Source organism: Sciurus vulgaris, assembly GCF_902686455.1.
Source record: "Sciurus vulgaris genome assembly, chromosome: 2".
Classification (NCBI taxonomy): Eukaryota; Metazoa; Chordata; class Mammalia; order Rodentia; family Sciuridae; genus Sciurus; species Sciurus vulgaris.
Window position 1 is genome coordinate 111610985 of NC_136462.1, and position 25987 is coordinate 111636971.

The window sequence follows — 25987 nt, forward strand, 5'->3', positions numbered from 1 at the left end:
AAAAGAAACCACTAAAATATTTTCTCTTTTTCTCTCTTTCTCCCTCTCTCCCTTTCTGTTTTTCTGCAGTTCTGGTGATGTAACCCAGGACTTCACACTTGCTAGGCAAGTGCTCTACCACTGAGCTATATCCTTAGCCCCCTAAAATATTGCCCATTAGGCACTTTTCTGAAAAGAGTTTGCCAACCTCTGCCAGAGATAGACTAGATAATACACATCATGAATGTATGTACTTCTCTTTTTCACTTGCATGTGGATGCTTTTATGACTGATACAGTTCAAATTCACTTTCAAATATTATTGATGTAGTAGACATCAGTCATCAGAACCCTCTTACTGTATTTGGAAATTCCCAACAAAAAGTATAGGAGTGGAAAAGGTGTGACAACTTTCCTCAAACATTATGAGGGTCATAGCCAACACTCCTACAACAAAAGACTAATTAACAGAAGCATAACAAATTTATTTATATGACACAGGAGACTTCAAAAATGAAGGCTCAGGCCCACAGCAGTGGGGCATGCCTACAATCCCCGGGGCCCAGGAAGCTGAGGCAAAAGGATCATAAGTTTAAAGCTACCCTGCGCAACTTAGGGAACACCTAAGCAACTTAGTGAGACCCTGTCTCAAAAGAAAATACAAAAGGGTTGGGGGATGTGGTTCAGTGGTTAAGAACCCCTGGGTTCAAATTCCTGGTACCAAAACAAAACAAAAACAAGCAAAAAAAGAAGGCCCAAAGACCCAAGAACCCTGTCACTCTATTGTTATGCTTAGAGTGGACAGTCATGTAGAAATGTGATTGGACAGAAGAGTATGATCTAATGCTAAGAGAATGAATGGGGAAATCCAGTGAGGGCTGTCTGTTCAGATTCTTCTTGGCTTCTCTATGCAGTGTTCCTTCTTCCTGGGTATGGGACAGGGCCCCTCTGAAACAAGGGTCTTATGACCTATCATCAGATCATCTATCAGTCTGTCAGAGAATTTAAAAAAAAATTTTTTTAGTGTAGATGGACACAATATATTTATTTATTTATTTATTTTGTGTGGTGTTGAGGATTAAACCCAGTGCCTCAGGCATGCTAGGCAAGTGCTCTACCACTGAGTCACAATCCCAGTCCCAAGAATTTCTTTATGGTCAGCATTTTACTCCACCCGTAAGTGAAGATTTGAAAAGATACAGGATTTCTGTCAGTTAAGTCTTATTGTCATTTTTTTTTGGGGGGGGCGGGGTACTGGGGATCAAACCCAGGGCCTCTAGTATCCTAAGTGTTCCATCACTAATTTATACCCCAACCACTTCCTGCCACTTTTTTAATCATACAATCTCATTTCATTAAAACATCTATCTGGTCACTTCTAATAGTCATTGAAAGCAACCAGAAACCACTCCTGACACAGAAACTCACGCATGAGATTTTACTAAGCAGACAGGCAGAGTGTCTGCCCGCAGGGTAAGAGAGGGAGAGAGAGAGGGAGGGAGAGAGAGAGGGAGGGAGGGAGAGGGGAGAGAGGTGAGAGGGGAGAGACAGAGGAAGGAAGGAGAGTGGGAGGAGAGAGGGAGGGAGGGAGAGGGAGGGAGAGGGAGGGAGGGGGGGGGAGAATGGCGATGGAGCCATTCTTAAGTAGTTGAATTTCATGGGCTAATAACAACGGACCAATGACTGATGAAAATGTGTTGCAGGCTAACAATCTGGACCAATGGCTGGCTAGGATGTTTGCAGACTGCCGATCTGGGTTGTAAAATGGTGTGTGGGGGGGTGGGCAGAATACTGGCGGCAGTTGATGCCAGTAGTCATAAGTACATACTTGGCATTAAATCTTGAGTGTGCTTGAAGCTCAGATCTACCGTGGAGAGGTGGATGGTTCCTCTTCCCTCCTCCTAACTCCCAACTCGGTAGTTATTCTACCACTGCCTTCAAAGTTGGAAGTAGGGGGAATACTAAAGATACAGGACGGTTACTACTTAGCTAGTTGGCTTTGTGCTCTCTGGGCCTACCTGGTGATAAGAGCTGCTTCTTCTCTTGGCAGGTTCACAGGTTTACTAGGGGTTCCTACTGAGCCTCTTGATCCTAGCAGATCCATCTCCACCCTGGCTGCTATCATCACTCGGTCCCTAGGCACTAGGCAGTTACATGTTCAGATGCTGTATGCTGAGGTCTCCTTGGCCCTGTTGATGGCCTACTGGACTATGTCAAATGACTGCACAGCAAGGCCTATGAAAAACATTCAGGTATGGCTCTGCCTTCAAAATAGTTACCTTTACCTTCTGCCCTCTAGGTTGCTGAGGTAGGAGTCAGACCCCAACCTTCAGGACAGTTCCACTTTCTTTTTTAGGCCTGAGTCAGGCACCAATTTTCTGGGTCTCTCACCTACAGACAGCATGTTTCCAAACTCTCAGTTATCCTCTTGAAATTCCCCTTACCAGGTAGAGAGAGATGTCACTTCCCTCGCACTTCTGCCAAAATGTGGGTTGGCACTCAGCACAGGTATACCTTCTACATTAGTTCTTACTGCTTCATAAAAAAGTGCCCCCAAAATTTAGTGATATAAATAATAAATATTTATTACCTCTCAGAGCTTCTCTGGGTCAGGAATTTGGGAGTGGCTTACCTAAGCAGTACTGGCTCTGAGTCTTTCATGAGTTTCCAATCTGACAGCCTGACTGAGGCTGGAGATCACTTCCAATATGGTTCACTCCCATGGTTCGAAAGTTGGTGCTAGTTCATGGTGGGAGGCCTGTTCCTTTCCATGTAGAATTTTCCACAGGGCTGCTTCAGTATTCTCATGACATGGCAGCCAGATTCGGGCAGAATGAGCAATCCGAGAGAGCAAGGCAAAAGCAGCGACACCTTTATGATCTAGACTAGAAGTTACACGCTGCCACCTCTACTATTCCTTATTAGGCGCAAACTATCAGCTCTGAATCGATATGGAAGACTATACGAGGGCACAAATGCAGGAAGTGAGGGTCTATCTTGAAGGCTGCCTACTATACCCTGCTGCACTTCAAATGACCATTAACCCCTAAAATAAACTGAACAAAATATAAATAAAGAACCAACCATACATTTTAGACTGATTTAATCAAAACTTCTTTGGGAAACATCCATACTTTATCTGTTTATTTATAATTCTTTTTTTTTTTTTTTTTTTTTTTTTTGCAGTGCTGGGGATTGAACCCAGGGCCTTGTGCTTGCAAGGCAAGCACTCTACCAACTGAGCTATATTCCCAGCCCTACCTGTTTATTTATTTTGGTGATGCTAGCAATTAAATTCAGGGCTTCAAGCATCTTAAGCATGTTTACATGCTCCTTTTGGAGGGATTCTTTTTGCAGTGCTGGGGATCAAACCCAGGACCTTCTGCACTCTAGGTAAGCCTGCTATCTTTAAGGTACATCTCCAGGCCTTTGGGGTACTTCTTTATCTTCAAAATTGTGTAAGTCATCTTACCTTCACATTTGTTCCTCCCATATAAATGTGTCCAGGATTCTCCTTGAAAGAAAGCAGGGTTCAATCTTAAGGGTCCCTTTTGGGTTTTAGTTGATACTATATAATAATCAGCAAAAATAAAGCTTTGGAAATATCTTTGAAGAGTTGACATTTATAGTGGAATTTACAATTCAATGAAAAAATTCTAAGGTGAGACATTATAAGAATCATCTGTTTTATTTATTTTATAGTAATGACTTAAATCAAATATATTTGGGCACAGTAGAGATTTGACATGAAAAGTAGTTGTATCAGAATGAGCATCAGAAAAATAGTAACTCATCTTACACCATAAGAACTAGAAAATATTTTTCTGTCTGATCACTTAAGTGTTACAAATCCTGAGAATGTTATTCACTGAACAAATTAGGTCCTACCTTGTAATTATAACTTGCTTGGAAATAATCCTTTAAAAAATGCTTTGAGGTACAAATCATTTATGTATTAAACATGAGTCTTTTACATTTTACAAAGAGTTTAAACAAATCTATCAAATAATTACAGTTCAGAGACTCTTACAATAGCTATTAGTCAGGTTCAAGGACACACTGTTCCACAATTTCCCGTAAGTTGGGGTTCTCCATTGCAGCTGCCACTCTCTCTTTGTCATTTATTTGCTTGTTGACTGCAAAACACACAGACAAAAGTGAGCAGAACTGTGTCAATATAGAGGGTCACAATATTTTTATTAGTCTGCTGAAACAAAGAATTTAACTCCTTGAGAACTCAGAGCTGTTTCTGACTACTCAGAATGCAATTTCTAAGGACTGGAAGGCAGACTTAAAAAGAAAACTATTCCCTATAACCCTACTACAACCAAATTTCTTTCTTTCCTGTGATTGTCCATTTCTATACAACTGTATACACTCAGAGTAAATACAATTTTGGAAATGGCTCTTTATTTTCCCCTTAAGCCTATTTTCTAAACTGCAGGATACTTAAATTAATTATGGAAATTATGCTATAATAAACAACTTTAAGCATAAAGCCTTCTGTATGTTGCCCAATCTAGAATAAAATATAAAGTCCATTAAGATCTTTTAAAAAACTTTAAAATAGCCTTTTCTTTCATGTTTTTTTCTTTTACAAAAAATTTAAAATGTGATTGTGAGAGCAAAGGGTATAAATATTTTTATGGTTTGCTCCATATTATTGAATTTTTTCCAAGATTACTTGCCAATTTACATTTTTAAGAACAATACAAAAGCTATAATTTTGCTAGCAATAGCTGGTTTTATTAATAAAAACAATACACCTAAATGTAAATACAAAACAAGAAAAGATGGCTCCATATTATTGCTATAATTTGCATTTCCTTGATTAATAGAACATTTTCCATGTTTATTGATCAGTTCTTGTGTGAATTTTCTGATAATATCTCTTCCTATTAATCTATTTTTTTTTAAATCAGCTTGCATAGATCTTTACATAATAAAGCTATTGACCCATTTTGTTGTCTACAATTTACTAATAGGGATATTAATAAAAGAGTTCAAAAGGGAGATATCCATATTCTGAATGAGAATAGATTTTTCTGGGTTTTCTCATGCAGAGAACACACCCAGTCAGGCATGGTGGCACATACCTGTAATCCCAGCTACTAGGAGGCTAAGGCAGGAGGATCATAAATTCAAGGTCAGCATGGGAAACTTAGCAAGTCCTTGTCTTAAAATTAAAAAAAAATTTTGAAGTGCTGAGGAAGTAGCTCAGTGGTAGAGTGGTTGCCTAGACTTGTGAGACACTAGATTCAATCCCCAGTACTGCCCCCCGCAAAAAACACACACATTCTTGTATCAACAAATGCAGCTCATTCTGTTTCTTCCTATGAAAATGTAGGCTCCACATGGGCAGGTATGTATCTCAAAGGTTTAACTGTGCTGACACATAGAAGGCACTCAGTAAATAATTAAAAATGAAAAACCAGAATCATAAGACTTAATACTATTGTTCTTATAAAATCCTACAGGTTAGAGAACTTTCAAAAGAATAACCTAAGGCTGGGCATGGTGGTGCACACTGTAATTACAGTGATTTGGGAGGCTGAGACAGGAGGATCCCAAGTTGGACACCAGTCTCAGCAAGTTAGCAAGCCCAAGCAAGTTAGTAAGACCCTGTCTCAAAATTAAAATATAAGAAGGGATGGGGATGTAGCCCAATGGTAAGGCACCCCTGAGTTCAATCCCCAGTACAAAAAAAAGAAAAAGAAAAGACAAAACAAAACAAAAAAAAAAAAAACACCAGAAAGGAGAGAAGGGAAAGAGGAAATACTGGAAATACTGGGGAATCGTACTGGCCAAATTATATTGTTGTATTGTGTGCACATACAAATATATAACAGATTTAGCCATTATGTACAACTATAATGAACCGAGAAAAAAAATGGATAACCTGAGTGGCTTAAGGATATTTAAACTCTTTTATTTTTTTAAATTTTACTTTATTACTTTATTATTTAATTTTTTGAGATGGGGTCTTGATCAGGATGGCCTCAAACTCCACAGCTCAAGGGATCCTCCTGAGTAGCTAGGACTACAGGCATGTACCACAGCACATGGCTTATTTACCTATTTATTTTTTGTGGTGGCAAGATCAAATCCAGGTCCTCGAGCATGCCAGGCAAGTGCTCTACCATTAAACTGCATCTTCAACCTCTGGGTGGGTACCAGAGATTGAATTCAGGGGCACTCAACCACTGAGCCGCATCCCCAGTCCTATTTTGTATTTTATTTAGAGACAGGGTCTCACTGAGTTGCTTAGTGCCTCGCCATTGCTGAGGCTGGCTTTGAACTCCAGAGCCTCCTGCCTTGGTGTCCCAAGCAGCTGGGATTACAGGCATGCGCCACTGCACCTGGGCCAGTCTATTATTTCTTAAATTAGAGGTAGAAGCCCTCAGTTTATAGGGTTTGAATAAGCTTAGCCCATGAGGAGAATGATGATCTATAAGTCTGAAATTGTGAAAATAGGACATGACCTTAATAGTTTTCATAGCAGTACCTAATATGTTTCTTTAACAGACTGTTGTTGTGAAAGTAGCAGGTTTTCCTCTCTGCATCTCTTTTTTTTTTTTTTTTTTTTTTTGTTTGTTTGTTTGGTTTTTTTTTTTTTTTTTTTTGGTGCATATTTCCCCAGCCTTGTGTGCCTTTTGGAGTCACTATTTTTTCTACATACCTATCTTACTATTGCTCTTTCTAAATTGCTCTCTCATTCTTCCTCTCCTCTGATATCTTTTCTCTTTTCTCTATTTAGTGATGAAAGCTTAATATAGCCATACATTTTATATATATTTCTCATTATTTGTGCTCTATCATTTGTACAAAATTGTTTTTATTTATTTTTTTATATTTTAAAAATTTTTTTGGATTTTTGTGTTACTGGGGATGGAACCCAGGGCCTTGTACATGCTAGATAAATACTCCACCACTGAGCTACATTCCTAGCCCTTTTTATTTTGAAACAGGATCTTGCTAAGTTACCCAGGCTGGCCTCAAACTTGAGATCCTCCTGCCTCACACTCTGGGATTATAGGTGTGTATAATAGTTGGGATTATAGGCATGTATCCCTGAACCTGTCTTAGAATTCTGTTTTTAATTTAACATACAGATACCACGAGTGAAACTCCACATCATGTACAACCACAAGAATGTGATCCTAATTAAAATAAGTTATACTCCATGTTTTTATAATATGTCAAAATACACTCTATTGTCATATATAACTAAAAAGAACAAATAAAAAAAAATTAACACAGAGACCAGCTAGAACTCTTACCTTTTGCATTTCCCAAATCCCACCACTGTGATTTTTAAGCAGTTATTGTTTGATTTCTCACTGTAGGCTAGAGGTTCTAAATATAAAAAAGATTCCCAACTCCTATTCTAACACATTAACCTAAAGAGCACCTACCCTGATTCCCTAATGCTTTCATCACAAGAGCTCCTATTTGAAGCACACGGCTCTCTAATCTGCCATCAAAGAACAGATTATGCCCTTCAGCTCAAAGATGAAGGTCCCTAGATATCATTTATAGATGTTCAGTCTCTGGCCCAAGTCAGTCAGTATCCATGGACTCTAGTTAAGAGTCTTGGTGTAAAAAACCACTTCTTTCAAATGCCTGGATTTCACTGCCTATGAAGAAGGATCAAAATAACTGACAGTATACTCTTTTTTCACAAGTGACCCAGTAGATATTTGGCTGGTAGAATAACCCAGTATTCAAGATAAAGTACTATCTGTAGGGCTGGATTATGATTCAGTGGTAGAGCGCTCACCTAGCCTGTGTGATGCACTGGGTTTGATCCTCAGCACTACATAAAAATAAATTAAATAAAAGGTATTGTGTCCATTTACAACTAAAAAGAAATTTTTTTTAAAAGTACTATCTATAGGTGTTTTTAATATTTGCAGATTCACTTACTATCTTCTTCTGTTGAGTGGGTTCCTTCAGAAATGTAGATTTCCAACTGGGAAGAAAAAATAATAGAAGCAAAACATTAAAGCATTCTAAGATGACAGAATGAGGCAGAATGTTTAGAGGACTCAAGAATCCATACATCTGAAATTTGGGATAAAAGCCTAAATCCTGTTTCAGACATTAAAGACTTAGGCTCAAATCCCTCACATTCTTCTCTAAAACAAGGACTGAAATTAATAATATTTTGTTCAACTGAGCAGATCCTGTAGGGGGCATTTTCAAGAATTTTTTTAAAAAGAATACACATAAAATTTTTGGCAAATGAAATCTTATATGTGTGGTTTTACTCAGGAATATCTTTCCCCTGTACTCTACTTCTTCCCAAATTAGTATCTAAACCTCCTCCTGCCCCACTCCTCAGGTAAAGCCACATTAATAATTTCATGTAGTTTCTTAGATATTTTTCTCTATACTCATATAACCTTACACACATTTCTCACACACACACACACACACACAAGCACACATGCACGCACAGAGGTTGGAAGTGTTTTCTCATTATTTTAGAAAAATGGGACCACAATATACCCAATTTTAGCATCTCCTTTTCTTATCCTCTATTATTTTGCTGCATTTATTCTTAAGTATCATATTGGTTAAGCTATCCCTCCTGGCCTTGCTGCACTCCTACAAATTAGTTAGCCTCTAAGACCTAGAGCTTTTGAGACAACCTACAAAATCACTGCAAATCCTGTGGTTAAGAAAGCATGCTCTCTGAGCTGAGGTTGTGGCTCAGTGGTAGAGCACTTGCCTGGCACATGTGAGGCACTTGGTTCAATCCTCAGCACCACATAAAAATAAATAAATAAGATAAAAGTATTGTGTCTATCTACAACTAAAAATGTATATAAAAAAAGAAAGCATGCTGTCCACAGAACACTGGAACATATGAACTAATTCTTACTTATTCACTACTGAGATAAATGCTTTCCATGAAAAAAGCATAATCTATTATAGCTAAAAAGGACCTTAGAGATCATCTCATCTAATCTCTCTTAAAAGACAAAATACCATACATGAGCCCCTAGTACAAAACAAGGTATAGAATAACTCCACATTCATTAACTTTGGTTGAAAATTATGTGCAACTACACTGAATTAAGAAACAAGACCCAGTTATACATTGTCTTCAAGAAATGCACCTCATAGGCAAAGACATCCACAGGCTTAATGTGAAGGATGGAAATGGTATTACATACAAATGAAATCCAAAATCAAACAGGAGTAGCTATTCTCATATCTAACAAAGTAAATTTCAAGCCAAAATTAAAGACAAAGAAGGTCACTACATATTGGCAAAGGGAATAATCCAACAAGAAAATATAATGATAGTAAATATTTATTCCCCGACAATTGGTGCACCTATATAGAATAAACACTATTCGATATAAAGTCTCAGGCCACAGTACAATAATACTGGGTGATTTCAATACACCTTTCTCACTGATTGGTCATCCAGACATAAAATCAACACAGATACTACAGAGTTAATTCATACTATTAATCAAATGAACTTAATGGACATTTATAGGATATATCCTTCAATAACAGCTGAATATACTTTCTTTTCAGCTTCTCATGAACTTCTTCTGAAATTGATTACATTTAGAACATAAAAACATCTGAGCAAATACAAAAAAATTGAAGTAATTCAACTTCTTTTGCATCTTATGAGATCATAAGGGAATGAAATTAGAAATCAACAATTAAAAAACTACAGAAGTTATGTAATCACATGGGAGACTGAATAATACACTCTTTTTTAAAAATTTTAAAATATTTTTTAGATGTTGATGGACATTTATTTTACTCATTTATTTATATGCAGTCCTGAGAATCGAACCCAGTGCCTCACATATGCTAGGCAAGTGCTCTACCACTGAGTCACAACCCCAGCCCTGAATAATACATTCTTTTTTTTGGAGGGGGGGTGCTGGGGATCGAACCCAGGGCCTTGTGCTTACAAAGCAAGCGCTCTACCGACTGAGCTATCTCCCCAGCCCCCAATAATACACTCTTGAATAGTAGGTCATTGAAGAAATCAGAGGAGAAATTTAAAAATTCTGAGACTCAGTCATGAATAGGAATGCAACACACCAAAATTTCTGGGACACAGTAAAGACAGTTCTAAGAGATAATAGTTTATAGCTATTAGAGCCTATATTAAAAACAAACAAACAAACATTAAGATTCCAATTAAATAACCCACCGACGTATAAGAAGGTCTTAGAAAAACAAGAACAAACCATTCCAAAAACCAGTAGGAGGAAAGAAATAATAAAGATCAGAGATAAAATTTAAAAAGTGGAGCTTGTTTTCTCTCATATATGGAAGCTAGAGAGAAAATAGGAAAAAAAGGCTCATGAAAATAGTAGAGGAAGGAGATCCAGGGGAAGGGAGGAAAAGGGGAGATATTAAGAATAAAGTTGATGTCAGTATGCTATGCTCATATATAAATATGACACAGTGAAACCAATTATTTTGTATAATTATTAGGTACCAATAAAAAACTTATATATGACTCATTAATCCCAAAAATAACAAATAAAGGGGAAGACTCAAGCATTTACCCTGCTATTTCCACATGAAATACCTATCAGGGTAAACTAACAGTTGATGAAGGCAACTGTCACCAATAATGGGGCAAATGTGAAATTATAGGCCTCTTAGGCGGGGTAGCACAAGTCTGTCATCCCAGTAGCTCAGGAGGCTGAGGCAGGAGGATCGAGAGTTCAAAGCCAGCCTCAGCAATTTAGCAAGGCCCTAAGTAACTCAGCAAGACCCTGTCTCTAAATAAAATATAAAAAAGGGCTGGGGATATGACTCAGTAGTTGAGCAGTCCTGGGTTCAATCCTCAGTACCAAAAAAAAAAAAAGGACTGGGGATGTAGCTCAGTGGTTAAGTGCCCCTGGGTTCAATCCCTGGTACCAGAAAAAGAAAAAAAAAGAAGGAAAAAAATTATAGACCTCCTGATATAATTCAATGAGAAAATGTTTATTCATTATTCTTACCAAGTCATCATCATCATCATCAAATCAGGGAACATCAAAAAACCCAATTTGGAGACCCTTCACCAAATAGAAGAAAAAGTAGGCCCAAATCTTCATCATGTTGGCTTAGAACCAGACTTCCTTAACAAGACCCCCAGAGCGCAAGAAATAAAAGCAAGAATCAATAAGTGGGCTGGATTCAAACTAAAAAGCTTTTACTTGGCAAAGGAAACAATTAATAATGTGAAAAGAGAGCCTACAGAGTGGAAGAAAATCTTTTCCACACACACTTCAGACAGAGCATTAATCTCCAAAGTTTATAAAGAACTTAACTTTACATTCAAAATACAAAGAACCCAATCAATAAATGGACTAAGGAAACGAGCAGACACTTCACAGAAGAAGATATACAGGTGATCAACAAATATATGAAAAAGTGCTCATCATCTCTAGTAATAAGAGAAATGCAAATTAAAACCACCCTAAGATTTCATCTAACTCCAATTAGAATGGCTATTATCAAGAACACAAGCAATAATAAGTATTGGCATGGATGTGGAGGAAAAGGCACACTCATACATTGCTGGAGTTGCAAATTGGTGCAGCCACTCTGGAAAGCAGTATGGAGATTCCCCAGAAAACTTGGAATGGACCCACCATTTGACCCAGCTATCCTACTCCTTGACCTATACCCAAAGGTTTTAAAATCAGCATACTACAGTGATGCAGCCACATCAATGTTCATAGCTGCTCCATTCAAAAATAGCTAGATTGTGGAACCAAAGGAAATGCCCTTTAATTGATGAATGGATAAAGAAACTGTGGTATATATACAAATTGGAATATTAGTCAGCCATAAAGAAGAAGAAAAATATGGCATTTGCAGGGTAAATGAATGGAGTTGGAGAATATCAGGCTAAGTGAAATAAGCCAATCCCAAAAAAGCAAAAGTCGAATGTTTTCTCTGATAAGTGGATGATGATACATAACATGGGGGTGAGTAAGGGGAGTAAGAAAAGAATGGAGGAACTTTGGATGGTGTAGAAGAAAATGGGGTGGGAGGGGGTAGGGGAAGAAAGATAGTAGACTAAGATAGACACCATTACCCTATGTACATGTATGATTACATGAATGGTGTGAATCTACATTGTGTACAATCATAGAAATGAAAAGGTGTACCCCATTTGTGTGCAATGAATCAAAATGTAAAAATAAAAATTAAAAAAAAATGAAAGGGCTAGGGATGGGGTTCAGTCATTAAGCACCCTTGGGTTCAATCCCTGGTAACAAAAAATACATAAATAAATGAGAGAATTTAAAAAAAAAAATTGGGACACAATCTACAAAATTTCTGACCCACATTCTTTAAACATATCAAGATAATAAAAGATAAAGGCTACTCCAGATTAAAGGAACCTAAATCTATTGACTACTATACTAATGCAATGTGTGATGGAGAAGAGGCAGAGACAGGAGGAGGATCATCACAGAGGGTATTATTGACAAGGGAAATTTGAATGCGTTGTAGATTAGATGACAGTATTGTACCAACGTTTAATTCATTAAATTTCCTGATTTTCAAAATTGTACTGCAGTAATGTCCTTTTGTTTTTTTAAGGAAACACACCCTAGAATATATAGGAGTAAGATGATGGTAGAATGCCTGCACTCAAACAGTTCAAAAAATGTGGTTATATGAGTATTTATATGTATGTGTGTGTGTTTATATGTGGATATATATGTGTTGAGAGGGAGAAAATGATAAAGCAAATGGAGCAAACATTAACAATTAGTGAACTTGGGTGAAGAACATATGGGAGTTTTTATACTATGTCCCACCTTTTCTATAAATTTTAAATCATTCCAAAATTAAAAATTAGACATTTTAATTAAAACAGTTAAAATGCAAAACAAAGTTTACAGTATATCAGATACCACTAGAACTGGCATTCTTTAATTTACTCAATTTAGCACACATTTATTGAGCTCCTACTATGTATAAAATCACAGTGGAAAAAAAGAGACAGATCATACAAAAACTCTGACTTCAAGAAGTTGACAGGTGTAGTGGGGCACACCTATAATCCCAGCCACAGTAGAGGCTGAGATGGGAGGTTCACGAGTTTGAGTCCAGCTTTGGGCAACAGAATGAGACTCTAAGATACCAACGAAGAAACAAATTCACCTTAAAAAAAAAAAAAAGGCTGACAACCCAGGAGATGAAATATGGACTTGGTTAGAAAACATATTAGAAAATGACACTTTCTACATTAGAAGACAAAGAACTATGGGAGTTTAAAGAGCAAAATAATTTTTGTCATAAATATCAAGACTGACATTATGGAAGAAAGGATTTCACTGGGCCTTAAACGATGGGTAGAAAAAAAACTGGGCAGGATTTGGACATATGAGTTTGGAGAGTTGGCAACTCTATAAAGTTGGGGTAATCCAAGCAAAGGTGAGCTAGAAGCTATGTATAGAAGGCATACTTGCTTGGGAATTATAGAGACTGAAAGAGATAAGACCTTTCATGAACTATAACCAATTATCATGAATTAACTGTGAATCTGCATTCCTGCTCAACAGTTGGTCAAAACCATCTTCCTTAGATACTGTACCAAAAGTATACATATATAAAAGAAAAGATAAAGAAGATAAATTGAACTTCATCAAAACTAAAAACTTTTGTACAAAAGATATCATCAAGAAAGTGAAAACACAACCCACAAAATGGGGAAAATATTTGCCAAATACTTAATAAGGAATTTGTATTTAAAAAGAACACTTAGGGGTTGTGGGTATAATTTAGCGGTAGAACACATGCTTAGTACGTGTGAGGCTCTGGATTCAATCCCCAGCACAAACAAAAAACAAAACAACGACGCTTACAATTTGACAATAAAAAGAAAACTCAATTTAAAAATGAACCAAAGATCTGAATAGGTAGCTCTCCCCAAAAAATACACAAATATCCAAAAAAACACATAAAAAGATGTTCAACATTACTAGTCATCAGGTAAATGCAAATCAAAACCACAATATTACTTCATACCCACTAGGATGGCTATAATCAAAAAGACATGACAATAATAAATGTTGGTGAGGATGCAGAGAAATTGGAACACTCATATTCTGCTGGTAAAAATGTAAAATGGTATGGTCAGAGAGTTACTCCTAGGTGGAAGAGATGAAAACATGCCCATACAAAAACTTGTATACAAATGTGCATTGTTCATAACAGACAAAATGTAGAAACAACCAAATGCCCCAACAAATTATGAAGAGGTAAATAAGATGTGGTTTATTCATACAATGGAATATCATAAGGCAAGGAAACACTGATACATGCTAAAATGTGAATGAACCTTGAAATCATGCCAAGTCAAAGAAGTCAGACATAAATGCTACATTGTATAATTTCATTTAAATGAGATATCTAGCATAGACAAATCTAGAGACAGATATTGCCCATAGATGGAGAAGGGTTCAAGATAAAAGGGGAATGACTGCTAATGGGGGCATAGTTTCTTTTGGGGGTGATGAAAACATATTAAATCGATTAGAGTGATGGTTGCACAATTCTATGAATATACTAAAACTCTATGGACTATATACTTTAAATATATGAATTATGTGATATGTATGAATTATATCTCAAACAGAGCAGGTATGAAAGACAGTAACATGGGCTGGCAATGTGGCTCAGTGGTGGAGTACTTGTCTAGCATTTGTGAGGCCCTGGGTTCAAGACAATGATAAAGCATTTCCTTACCTTGTGCTTAAATGGCAAACACCGCTGAAGTTTTACTCTCAAGCACAGCCCTGTGGAAGAGAAAAAAAAAAATCCTCCAATTATCACTTGATCTCTTCTTGATTCTTAAAAGTTATATAGCTGTGTTATGTGTTCCCATAACACATGTACAATGCTAGGAAATTTAATATACAATTTTATGTATTTCACATGATAATCCAGTAAACAGGCATCACTAACACCATTCTATAAATTATGAAACCAGTCTCAATACAAGTTGCCAAAGTCACTGAGCTAGTAAAGCTGAAAAGTTGGGAGGGGAACCTAGGACCACTACAAAATCCATGACTTTTCTACTGTATCAATTAGTCTTCCAGCAAAGGTCAATTACTCCACTAAACTTTATTAATGTTCACAACAGGCTAGGCAATGCAAAAATGTTAAACCAAGTAAGAGGGGTTGGGGATGTGACTCAGTGGTAGAGACCTTACCCAGCACACTGGAAGCCCTGGGTTCAATCCCCAGCACATATTTTTAAAAATGATTAAATAAAAATTATAAAACCAAGAGTCATTTAAAAAGGGCCACGTAAAACTTCTTGAAGTGGGAATTCTTTATGCTTGCAAAGTACAAATCATTATTATCCTAAAACAAGCTCTACCGAAGTTCAGTTTGTCACCATAGCTAAGCCACAGTTCAGTAATTTATTTTTTCAGTTGAGATTTGTGCCAGAAATTAAAACTGGAACCAGATGTGGTGACATATGTCTATAATCCCAACTACTTGGGAGGCTGAAGCAAGAGGATTGCAAATTCAAGGACAGCCTGGGAAACTTAGTAAGACACTGTCTCAAGGTAAAATTTAAAAATAAAAGGGCTGGTGATGTAGCTCAGTGGTAGAGCACTCTTGGGTTTAATCCCAGTACTACAAAAATAAATAAATAAATAAATAAATAAATAAATAAATAAATAAATAAGAGAGACAGAAAGAAAGAAAAGTAATTAAAACTGAACTTGGAACACACCCTCAACTTGGAACACACACCAATGTTCAACTTCTCCCCCATCTCCAAATTAAAGAATGAATATTTATTTATTTATTATTGGTGCATTATAATTATACATAATAGTGGGATTCACTATGCCATATTCATACATGCATATAACATAATCAATCTTAAATCAAATTTTACTAAATCCATACTCTTATACAACAGAAGATAAATCAGATTTTGCAGCCTTCTATTTGGAGTAATTTATTTCTTGCTCCAACCAACTAATGCATAAGGGCTTTTATGCTATAAAAAATAATTTTTTAGCATTTTGGCTTATTAAAAATATACATTAACAATAAAACCCCAAACTACCCTAACACAGCAAAGTACAATTGTCCAACTACCTATCTTTTGGGGGCTATGAAATTAATTTATTTTTATTTTCTAAGTACCATTAAGTTTCCAACACAATCTTGAAAAATTCCAGAAGAGAGAAAAAGATTAGATGAGATATAATGAGACTGTGCCCAGCTCAGAGCCTCAAACACAGTAACTCTAGGTGGATAGGGTGTATCTTAGTGGTAGAGTGCTTACCTAGCATGATGAGGTCTTACAGTTGGTCCCTGGCACCAAACAAACAATAGTTCTCTACTAAATATTAGAGGACTCTAAAGAAAAGATATCATTTCCTTAACAGAGTCCCTTTAGAGGTCTGCCTTAAAGCAGGAGAACTCTACTCTCCTGGCTCCCACAATGTTTCCTTAATTTTTATGAGCATATACATGTGATCTCATCACTGTGGGTTAAGTGCTTCACCCATAAAATAAATTAATGACTGTTTTACAAGTCACAAAACACTTTTTGTTTTATTTTGTTTTGTTTGGAGGTACTAGGGATTGAAACCAGAGCCTTGTACATGCAAGGCAAGTGCTCTACTGAGCTTCCTCCCCAGCACCCACAAAGCACTTTTTGAGTATCATTATCCTCAAGAAAGGCACTATAGCATAACTGAGAAAGATACTTTGTGTTGAAAAGTGGCTCTACTACACACTAGTTGTGATGCTGGGCAAGCTACCCAATCACTCTGAGCTTGTTTCTTCATCTGTAAAACAGGTATTATATTAGTATCCCAATGTATAGAGCTGCTATGAGGAATAAATTGTTAAGCAATGAGCTTTAAATAGTACACAGCACATAAAATGTACAATAAACATTAGCTGTTACTGTTCTTTCATTTTCATTTTATAGCAATTTGTTCAACATCTCATGGCTAACAAGTAGCAGAGGAAGAAGTTGAACCCATAGCTTTTCACTCCAAATCCTATGCCCTTCCCATAGGACCACAGCTACCTACAGCTATTCTTTCTGGTTTGTCAACATAAATGATCATCAACTGGTTTTCCTGCTACTCACTTGACCCCTTTGAGTTTTCCTATCTTTGGAATCATTCACCAGGATAACTTTGAGTAGGTGACAATCTAAGCTAGAACTCTTACTCTGGTACCTTTTCTACTGGGACTATCTGCTCATAGAAATAAGGCTTTCTTCATTGAGTTTTCCAACTGTGTTGACTGAATTTGATTACCTACTATATTGACCCCTAAAAAGTCAAGAATCTTAACTGAAATACATATCAAAAGGGCCAAGAAAAATGACAAAAACTTTGCTCAGTATGTATAAACATCTGCAATATCAACCATTAAATAAACTTAGTATCCTCACACAGGCATTATTTTTATTTCATTCACTCACTATTTGTTCCATAAATATTTTTTCTATAACTGAAATTATGATGCAGATTGAACTTATTCAAATCTCATATGCTTTTCTTTTATTTATTTATTTATTTACTTACTTACTTATTTTTGGTACTGAGGAGTAAATCCAAGGGCACTCTACTACTGTGCTACATCCCCAGTCCTTAATTAATTAATTTATTTATTTTAATTTTGAGAAGGTCTCACTAAGTTGCCCAGTTGGCCCTGAATTTATGATACTCGTGCATCAGCTTCCTGAGTAGCTGGGATTATAGGGGTGGGCCACCATGCCCACCCTACATTTTTCACACAGATACTTTGTTTCCATGGTCATATTTATTTTTAATAACAATATGAAAGCATATTACATTAGTGCCATTTCCCTATTAATAGATTCTATAGTTTCTTCCAGATTTCACTATTTTAAATTTATTATAAACATTTTATACATAATAGTATTTTTCTATGGAATTATTTCATTAATTCCTGGGTTGTATAAGTTTTTTTGATAAGGATTTGCCATAAATATCAAAAGGCCTAAACATATTTAGATCACCTAACCCAATAATTCCACTTATAGGAATTTATCCTGAGATAATAAGATTTATAAAAATATTTATGTATACAGTTGTTCATCACAGTATTATTTATAATTGTGAAAGGCTGGAGGCAATCCAAGTAGTTGCAGTAATTATATTGATATGGTTATCATGTAACATATAACTATGTAATTAAAGACTAATACAACAAAAACATTTTTTGAGGGGAGGGTGTGGCTTAGTGGTAGAGCACTTGCCTAGGATGCATAAGGCAACAAAATTTTTAAAAAATCCTATATTTTATGCTTTCTATTTCTTAACCTATACAACTCTGAAAATATGTTTACTATCTCTCTTTTCCAGATAAGGAAACTGAAGCTCAGAAAAGTTAAGTAACTTGCCCAAGGCTACAAAATGGGAGAACTGACAGAGTTGGGATTTTAGTTCAAAGTATACATTCTTTTTTGACAGCTAATTTTACTTTCTTCTTTATACTTTGTTGTGGAGTTTCAAAATGATTGCAAATAAACATGTCACTTTATAATTTAAATAAATGTTAATTTTTTAAAAAATGAATTTTCAATAGACTTTTGGATGCTATTTAAAGATGCTCAATGTCAAAATAGTTTAAGATACCTCCCTCTTCCTCAAGATGGTGGTAGTATGTCCAATATCTGTTGGTTCAGAAATTCTCTATTGACAAAAAATAACTGCATTCAATAATACTTTTCCTAACATTAAAATTTTAATAAATATAATAACACTTATGAATACACAGAACTTCCAGTCCCTCAAGATATGGCTCATGTGCTGGAAACCACTAACAAAGGGAATCTAGGTCAACTAGTGAGAAGGACACAAAATCACAATGGTGGGAACAATAACAAAATACCTTTTCAATTTTTATAAACTTGTTTGCTTTTCAACAGATGATCTATTCCCACAGTTCAAAAAATTTTAAACATAATACACAATAAAGTCTCCCTTTCATCCTGTCCCCCATCTGCCCAGTTCCCACCACCACTATTACCCACTTATACCCATCATAGCTATTCATTTTTTATGGATGCTTTATGTATATACAATCAAATATAAATTATTTTTGTCTTTTTTTTTTTTTTGGTGTGTGTTTATGGTACTGGGTTTTTAATTCAGGGTGTTTACACTGAGCTACATCCCAAGTCTTTTTAATTTTTTATTTTGAGACAGGGTCTGGTTAAGTTGCCCAGACTGGACTTGAACTTGCAATTCTCCTGCAATACCCTCCCAAGGCATTGGATCACAGGCCTGTGCCACCACACCTGGCTATTTTTGCCTTTTTTTGTATAAACAGTAGCAACACTATGCTTATTTTTATTTCTTAACAGTTTGTCATAAGTACTTACTATTAATGAGTTTCCTCATTCTTTTTATAGTTGCATAGTATTCCTTCATTTATATGTATAATTAATTATTTAATCAATCCCCCACTGGGGAACATTTGGTATAAAATAAATTTCCTATTCTGAGATCTCTTTGGTATATTTTCTTGAAACAAGAATCTAACTAAGGAAATAGAATTTTCATTGGTTCATGTATTTTCTGATGTTAAAGTCTTTGTATACTCTATGAGAGAGAATAAAATTTTGAATATAAAAAAAAATTTTAAATTTCCTTTATATTCTTTACAATAAGTACATATTCAAAGAAACCTTTTGAAATATTCCTTTATATTACCTTTTTATTCCTTATAACAACTTATATATTCAAAGCACTGCTAACCTAATTCAAAATATTGAGACTGCAGCCTCACAAGTGAAAAACTGCTTAAAAAAATACCATCCCAGAGGTGGACACAATGGTACATGCCTGTAGTCCCAGCTACTTGGGAGGCTGAGGTAGGAGGATTGCAAGTTCAAGGCCAGCCTCAGCAATAGCAAGACTGTCTCAAAACAAAAGGGTCTGGGGATATAGCTTGGTGGTAGAGTACTCCCAGGTTAAATCCCCAGTAACTATAAAACTAAAACAATAACAAAAAAAACCTCCTAGGGACTCAGAATACAGCTCAGTGGAAGAGTGTTTCTAGAGCATATGAAAGACCAGGGTTCAATATCCAAAACCACCAAAACAAACCAACCAAAACCAAATCAAACAAAACCCTTCTAACCCTTCCACGCCCATATACATGAAGCCAACAGAGAAGCTGAATGGCAAAGATGGTGATGGCAGCAGTGCTAGTCTGATAGCACCCATTCCAATCTCCACAACTAGGAGATCTGTCCTATACCCACTCTCTGTTAATTGTGACCATGTATACCTAAGAGAAACATTGTAAGGTAATTAGAGAAAGAGATCTGGAGTCAGGAGACTTGGGTTTAAGCCTCACCTTCACCATTTCTTGTCTACTGGATTCTGAGTAAGTGATTTGAACTCTCTCAGTTTCCAATTCCTCATCTATAAAATGAAGATAATAGTATTTTAACTGTCTCAGGTACTAGATGATAGAAGATGAATACATGAAAATATTCTGTAAACAATAAAGCGTGATACATGAAATAAATTGTTATCTTGGGTCAAGTTCACATGAATGATTTAGAATTTACACATACACACATATAACCTTACCAATAAGAGTTGCCAAAGAGCAATGAGGTACTGTTGGTGTGAACCTGATAATAACCAGATAGTCTTCTTCGTTTATCTCCTGAACCTCCACACAACTTTCCGTTACCACTTCCAGTTCTTCTAAAGTATTGGGCTTTTCTGGGTCCCGGATAGTTCGAATCAAATCTAAAGAATTATGAGAGACAAGGTATTACATTAAATTATGAATATTCTAAATAGGGATATTGCCAATTCTAAGTACTGACTTCTTTTTAAGCAAATATTACAGCAATTCCTGGGCTTCTGACAGATTTCCACTACTGGTTTCCTTTTGAGAGCAACTGTTTTCTTGGATCATTAGTAGACCATATCCAGTTTCTCGGATACAACACTGTAGAGAGAATATAATAAGAATGGGAAATGTGTCATGGGAACTCAAGAGGAATTATTGGGTTGGAAAAATATTCTTTCAGGCTTTATAGAAGTGCAATTTGAAATCCAGCCTTTAATAATAGGTAATATTTTGGCTGGGGATATAGCTCAGTTGGTAGAGTGCTTGCCTTGTAAGCTCAAGGCCCTGGGTTCAATCCCCAGCACCGCAAAAAAAAAAAAAAAAAAAATAGGTAATATTTCAAGTTTCATTTGCCTAGAATCCAGCATAAGTGAAGAGTAGAATATAAGGGTTGGGCCAGACCATCAAGGGTCTTTTACAGCTGGCTACAGTCATCAGGGAGTCCTTAAGAGATTGGGAACAAGGAAGTGACATGAATAGCACTCTGCTGTCAGCTGGTGATTCATTCACCAACTACCAGACTCAGAAATAAAGAATAGAGCTAGTAATATTAGATAAAAAAGTTGGCCCTAAAATCAGTACATGATGGTAACAGGAAGGAACAAATGAAGAAGTAATTTCAGAGGCAGAATCAACAGCATTTGACACTTCTTTGGATACAGAAGACAAGGAAAGATACTCAAATTTTAGGTCCAAGTGCCGAGGGGAACACAAATAGGATAAAAATAAGAGAGAAATTTGGATGGGACAAGTCCTACATGGTGATTTCTAGGTGTATAAGGGGCAAGTCAATGGAATTTTCCAGCAAATGTTTAACTGTACCATAGTGTTTAAGAGGGTACCAAGGCTAGACTGTTTGTTGAATCCATGGAATTCACAGAGACTGAGTAGAATTTTACCTTTGAAACAAAACTAATGTCTGAGGGATTCTGATTTAATTGGTTAGGGTACAGTCTGAGAGTTGAGAGTTTAAAAAATTTCTCAGGTTATCATATGTGCAGCTCAATTTGAGAATTATTTGTATAAGGAGAAAGAAATGTAGGGATAGATCCTTGGGAAACATTTAAGGGTTAGAATGAGAAAGAAAAGTTAGAAGAATCAGAGAAAGGAAGGGAAAGGTGGTTAACAACATCAAACACTGAAGCAAATCAGGCTGACAAGAGCTAACACAGGCCTTTGATTTGTCACCCAGGAAGTCACCTATAAGAAAGCAGTTTCAGCTAAGTACAGTGGCACATGCCTGTAATCCCAGCAACTCAGGAGGCCGAGGTAGGAGGATCAGAAGTTCAAAGCCAACCTCAGCAACTTAGTGAATCCGTTTCAAAAAGAAAAAATATGAAGGGCTGAGGATGTAGTTCAATGGTAAAGTGTCCCTGGGTTCAACCTCAGTACCATTTAAAAAAAAAAAAAAAAAAAAGCAGTTTCAGCAGAAAAGCAAGAGCCAAAGTCAGCCTTCAAAAGGAGAAGTAGTAAGAACTGAAAATGTATTCCTTTTTTCTTTTTTAAATTTTTTGTTTTTAGTTGTAGATGGACACAATACCTTTATTTTATTTATTTATGTGGTGCTGAGGATTGAACATAGTGCCTCATGCACTCGAGGCAAGTGCTCTACCACTGAGTTACAACCCCAGCCCCTGAAAATGTATTCTTAAGGTATCTTGGTAGGGGAAAAAAGGGGCAGAGGAAGACCAATGACAAGGGTAGAAGAAACCCAAGTAAGTTAGATAACCCAAAGGGAAGGAAGGGGGGGGGGGGTAGATGGAAACTAGTAAAGTTAAGCAGAAGGCAATGGGATTAAGAATGCGGGAGCCTGGCCGGCATAGTGGCACATGCCTGTAATCCCAGTGGCTCACGGGAGGCTGAGACAAGAGGATTGATTGCAAGTTCAAAGTCAGCCTCAGCAAAAGCAAGGTGCTAAGCAACTCAGTGGGCTTTCTCTCTAAACATACTGCAAAACAAGGTTGGGGATGTGACTCAGAGGGTGAGTGCCTGAGTTCAATCCCTGGTACACACACACACACAAAAAGAATGTGGGAGCCTGAGTTGGCCATGGAGAGGACAAGATTTCCTTCTTACTGAGGCTAAGTGTAGAAAAGGATAAAGAGAATGATAAACAGTGATACAGAAAGGAAAAAAGTAGAATTTTAGGTAGGATAGGTTTGATGTTCTCAAGCATCACATTTTTTTCTATTATTTATAGCTCTCCTATAATCAGAAATGCAACTGGGAAAAATCAATTAAACTCTACCTTCTCCCCAGCTATCTCCTGGGCTTACTGAGGATCGAACCCAGGGCCTCAGGCATGCTAGATGAGCACGCTACCACTAAGCCACAACCCCAGTCCTTTTAATTTTTTAATAAATTTTGATCATATATTTTTTATTTTAGATGTTGATAGACCTTTATTTTATTCAATATTTATATGTGGTGCTGGGAATCGAACCCAGTGCTTCACACATGCTAGGCAAGCGCTCTACCACTGAGCCACAACCCCAGCCCCCTGGGCTTATTTCTTAATTAGAAACAATTTTAAAATATAGGCAGGAAAGATGCTATAGCTTCTCTTACAGGAGTTGTGTTATCATGGGATTTATAGGGTTTTTTGAAAAAAGAGGCTTTTTTACCTTTCTTCCCAGACTTTCTTCCTGTAAGGTTCACTTATCTAAGTTGTACTATTTGGTGTGTGTGTGGAGAAGTGTACTGGGGATTGAACCCAGGGGTCCTCTAACTCTGAGTTACATCCCCATTTTTTGTTTTTGTTTTTTTAAAATGTTGAGACAGTCTCACCAAGTTGCTGAGGCTGGCCTCAGTTATGCTATTCTGCCTCAGCCTCCTGAGTTGCTAGGATTACAGATGTGTACCACTGTGCCTGGTTTATACTGTATATGCATCTAAACCCTGAAATTAAACCTCACCCCTTATTAAACTTCTCTAGTTTTCTAGTGATTTCAGAGGTTTTTCTTTTTAAAGAAATCAATGCTGCTTTCCTCACATTACTTCTGACAAAAATTTTTCCATGGCTCTGCATTGATTAGTCTTCATTTATATTTACAAGCTTCAGTATCCAATTCCAAACTATCTAAAACAACATTCAGCCACACGTCTACCTGTAACCATAAAACCTACCCTTGAGCTCCATCTATCTCCCATTCCCTAGCTATGTTATCTTCCAATCTCCACACTTGTGCTTCAGTCTCCTGGGCTTAGCATACCCTTTTGACCCTATACATATTCAGGTCCCAACTATTCTTTTTTTTTTTTTTTTAATTTGTTTATTTCTATGTGGTGCTAAGGATTGAACCCAGTGCCTCATACATACTAGGCAAGCACTCTGCCACTGAGCTATAGCCTTAGTCCTCAGGTCCCAACTATTCTTCAAGGCCCAATTCAAGTGGCTCCTTCTCTTTAAACTCTTTTCAGATCCTCAAAGAGACTATTATCTCCCCTTCCCATAAACTTCTGTATCTCTTATTGAAGTCTACGGCCTTCTAATGCATACTATATTTTTGCATAAATAGGTTTCTTTAAATGTAAGTTTCAGGGTTAGAGTCATGTGTCTTCCAAAGTTGTCTTCCCAGGGCCCTGCAGTTCCTAAATGCTATAGATAGAGGTTTGGCAGAACAGGAATGTGTTCATCTACTTTGTGGAGATCTGTACACTCATAATTATCATCTGGTTGGGGTTTAGTATTCCTGACTCTAACAAGAGAGAAGTAAACTAGACTAGCTCCAAAGGTCTTTCCCATCCCTGACTTTCTTCTACTGGCCTATGTCCTTGCCCCAATTACATTTGTATTGTAATGATTAGATATTACTCTTTCTTTTCTTTTTTTTTTTTTTCCTTTGGGGGGGGGGGTTTGCTGGGGATTGAACCCAGGGCCTTGTGCATAGGAGGCAAGCACTCTACCAAGTGAGCTATGTCCTAAGCCTTAGATCTCTTTTTGTATGGGATCTTTTTGGTTTTCAAAAATACTACCTAAGGAGAAGGAAAGGGACGGGGGTGGGGGGGGGGCAGAGAGAGAGAAAGAGAGAGAGAAAAATGGCAATTGTGAAATGCTGAGAAGTGCAAAAGTGCACTACCTTTGGAATGAGAAATTAATTTTTGCTTAGTTCCTTACTGACAGTGTGACCTCCAAGTAGTTCTTTAACTATTCTAAGCTTTTGTTTCTTTATCTGTACAATGAAGACAGTTCCAAGAGGAGACTACTAAATATATACAGTAGAGAACATATATATGTGTGTATATAGTATGCATACATAAAACACAGGTTAACTGTGTTAAGGAACTGCAATTTCCAGGCCTCACTATAAGAAGCCTATCTCATTGTCTTCTCTCAGGGACCTATGGGTATCGAATCTGTCACATAAAAGAGTGGCTGTGACCTTGAGCCAGTCCCCAACTCATAGCAGTGCCCTCAGAAGTGGTTACAGTGCGAGTCCAGGAACGCACATGAGAGGTGCAATTAGGACAGCTCTGCTTCCTAACTGACCACCCTAGACTTCTGCTCTGTCTACACCTCTTGTAACGGCACTAGGGCATGGGGGGCAAAAAAGGGGAATGAAGCCGGCTGACTCCCAGTCTCAGCTTGCCCCAAGTTTAGGAAGAGGCCGGTGCTAGAAGGACTCACATTTCTGCGTGATTTAGGACCCCGAAGAAAACGCTTCCCATGCTTCCCACCCACTAGATTCGGCAAAAAAAACAGGTGTCCACTCCCAACCCTCGGGTGAGGCCCTTGTCCCCCTCGCCTCCCCAGCCAATTCCATGTATAACGCCAAATGCTGCACTGGGTAAAATTAATTACCATAAACCTCTAGCGCTTTCTCTTCCATGATCCGGGGCTGCCGGGCAGCTCCCTGCTCAGAGAGGCCTGAGGACCACAGGGCTCTGCTCAGCGTAGAGGAAAGCAGCCCCAACACTCGCTCCATTCTCACGCTCCGCCATCCCTGGCGACTGTCCTATCTGAGCCACCGTCTCTCTGCAGCCAGCCTCAGGATTTATCAACTTCCTGGTCTTCAAATGGTCAAGACAAGTGTAAAGGTTTAGGGGAGCAGAGAATAGGCGGGACACGACACACTAGCGCGAAGGCCCTAGGGAAGGGAAACATAAGGACTACATGCCCC

General features: G+C 37.2%; 1 protein-coding gene across 1 annotated transcript; it reads right to left on the reverse strand.

The window, feature by feature from the left end:
• Positions 1–3797: 3797 nt before the first annotated feature.
• Positions 3798–25987, reverse strand: CIAO2A (cytosolic iron-sulfur assembly component 2A). Its single transcript, XM_079125753.1, has 5 exons — positions 25669–25987; positions 20597–20761; positions 14724–14773; positions 7905–7950; positions 3798–4114 (listed from the first exon to the last, which is right to left on the reverse strand). Exons 1-5 carry the CDS (start codon positions 25790–25792, stop codon positions 4017–4019), a joined length of 483 nt encoding a protein of 160 aa, XP_078981879.1. The 5' UTR covers positions 25793–25987; the 3' UTR covers positions 3798–4016.

Excerpts from the sequence above, each read along its gene's own strand:
- CIAO2A (XM_079125753.1), bottom strand. The coding sequence starts at position 25,792 with ATGGAGCGAGTGTTGGGGCTGCTTTCCTCTACGCTGAGCAGAGCCCTG. Across the intron at positions 14,774-20,596 it reads CTCTTTGGCAACTCTTATTG|GGCTGTGCTTGAGAGTAAAA; the intron begins GTAAGGTTATAT and ends TCTCTTCCACAG. Across the intron at positions 7,951-14,723 it reads GTTTGCCATTTAAGCACAAG|TTGGAAATCTACATTTCTGA; the intron begins GTAAGGAAATGC and ends TTTTCTTCCCAG.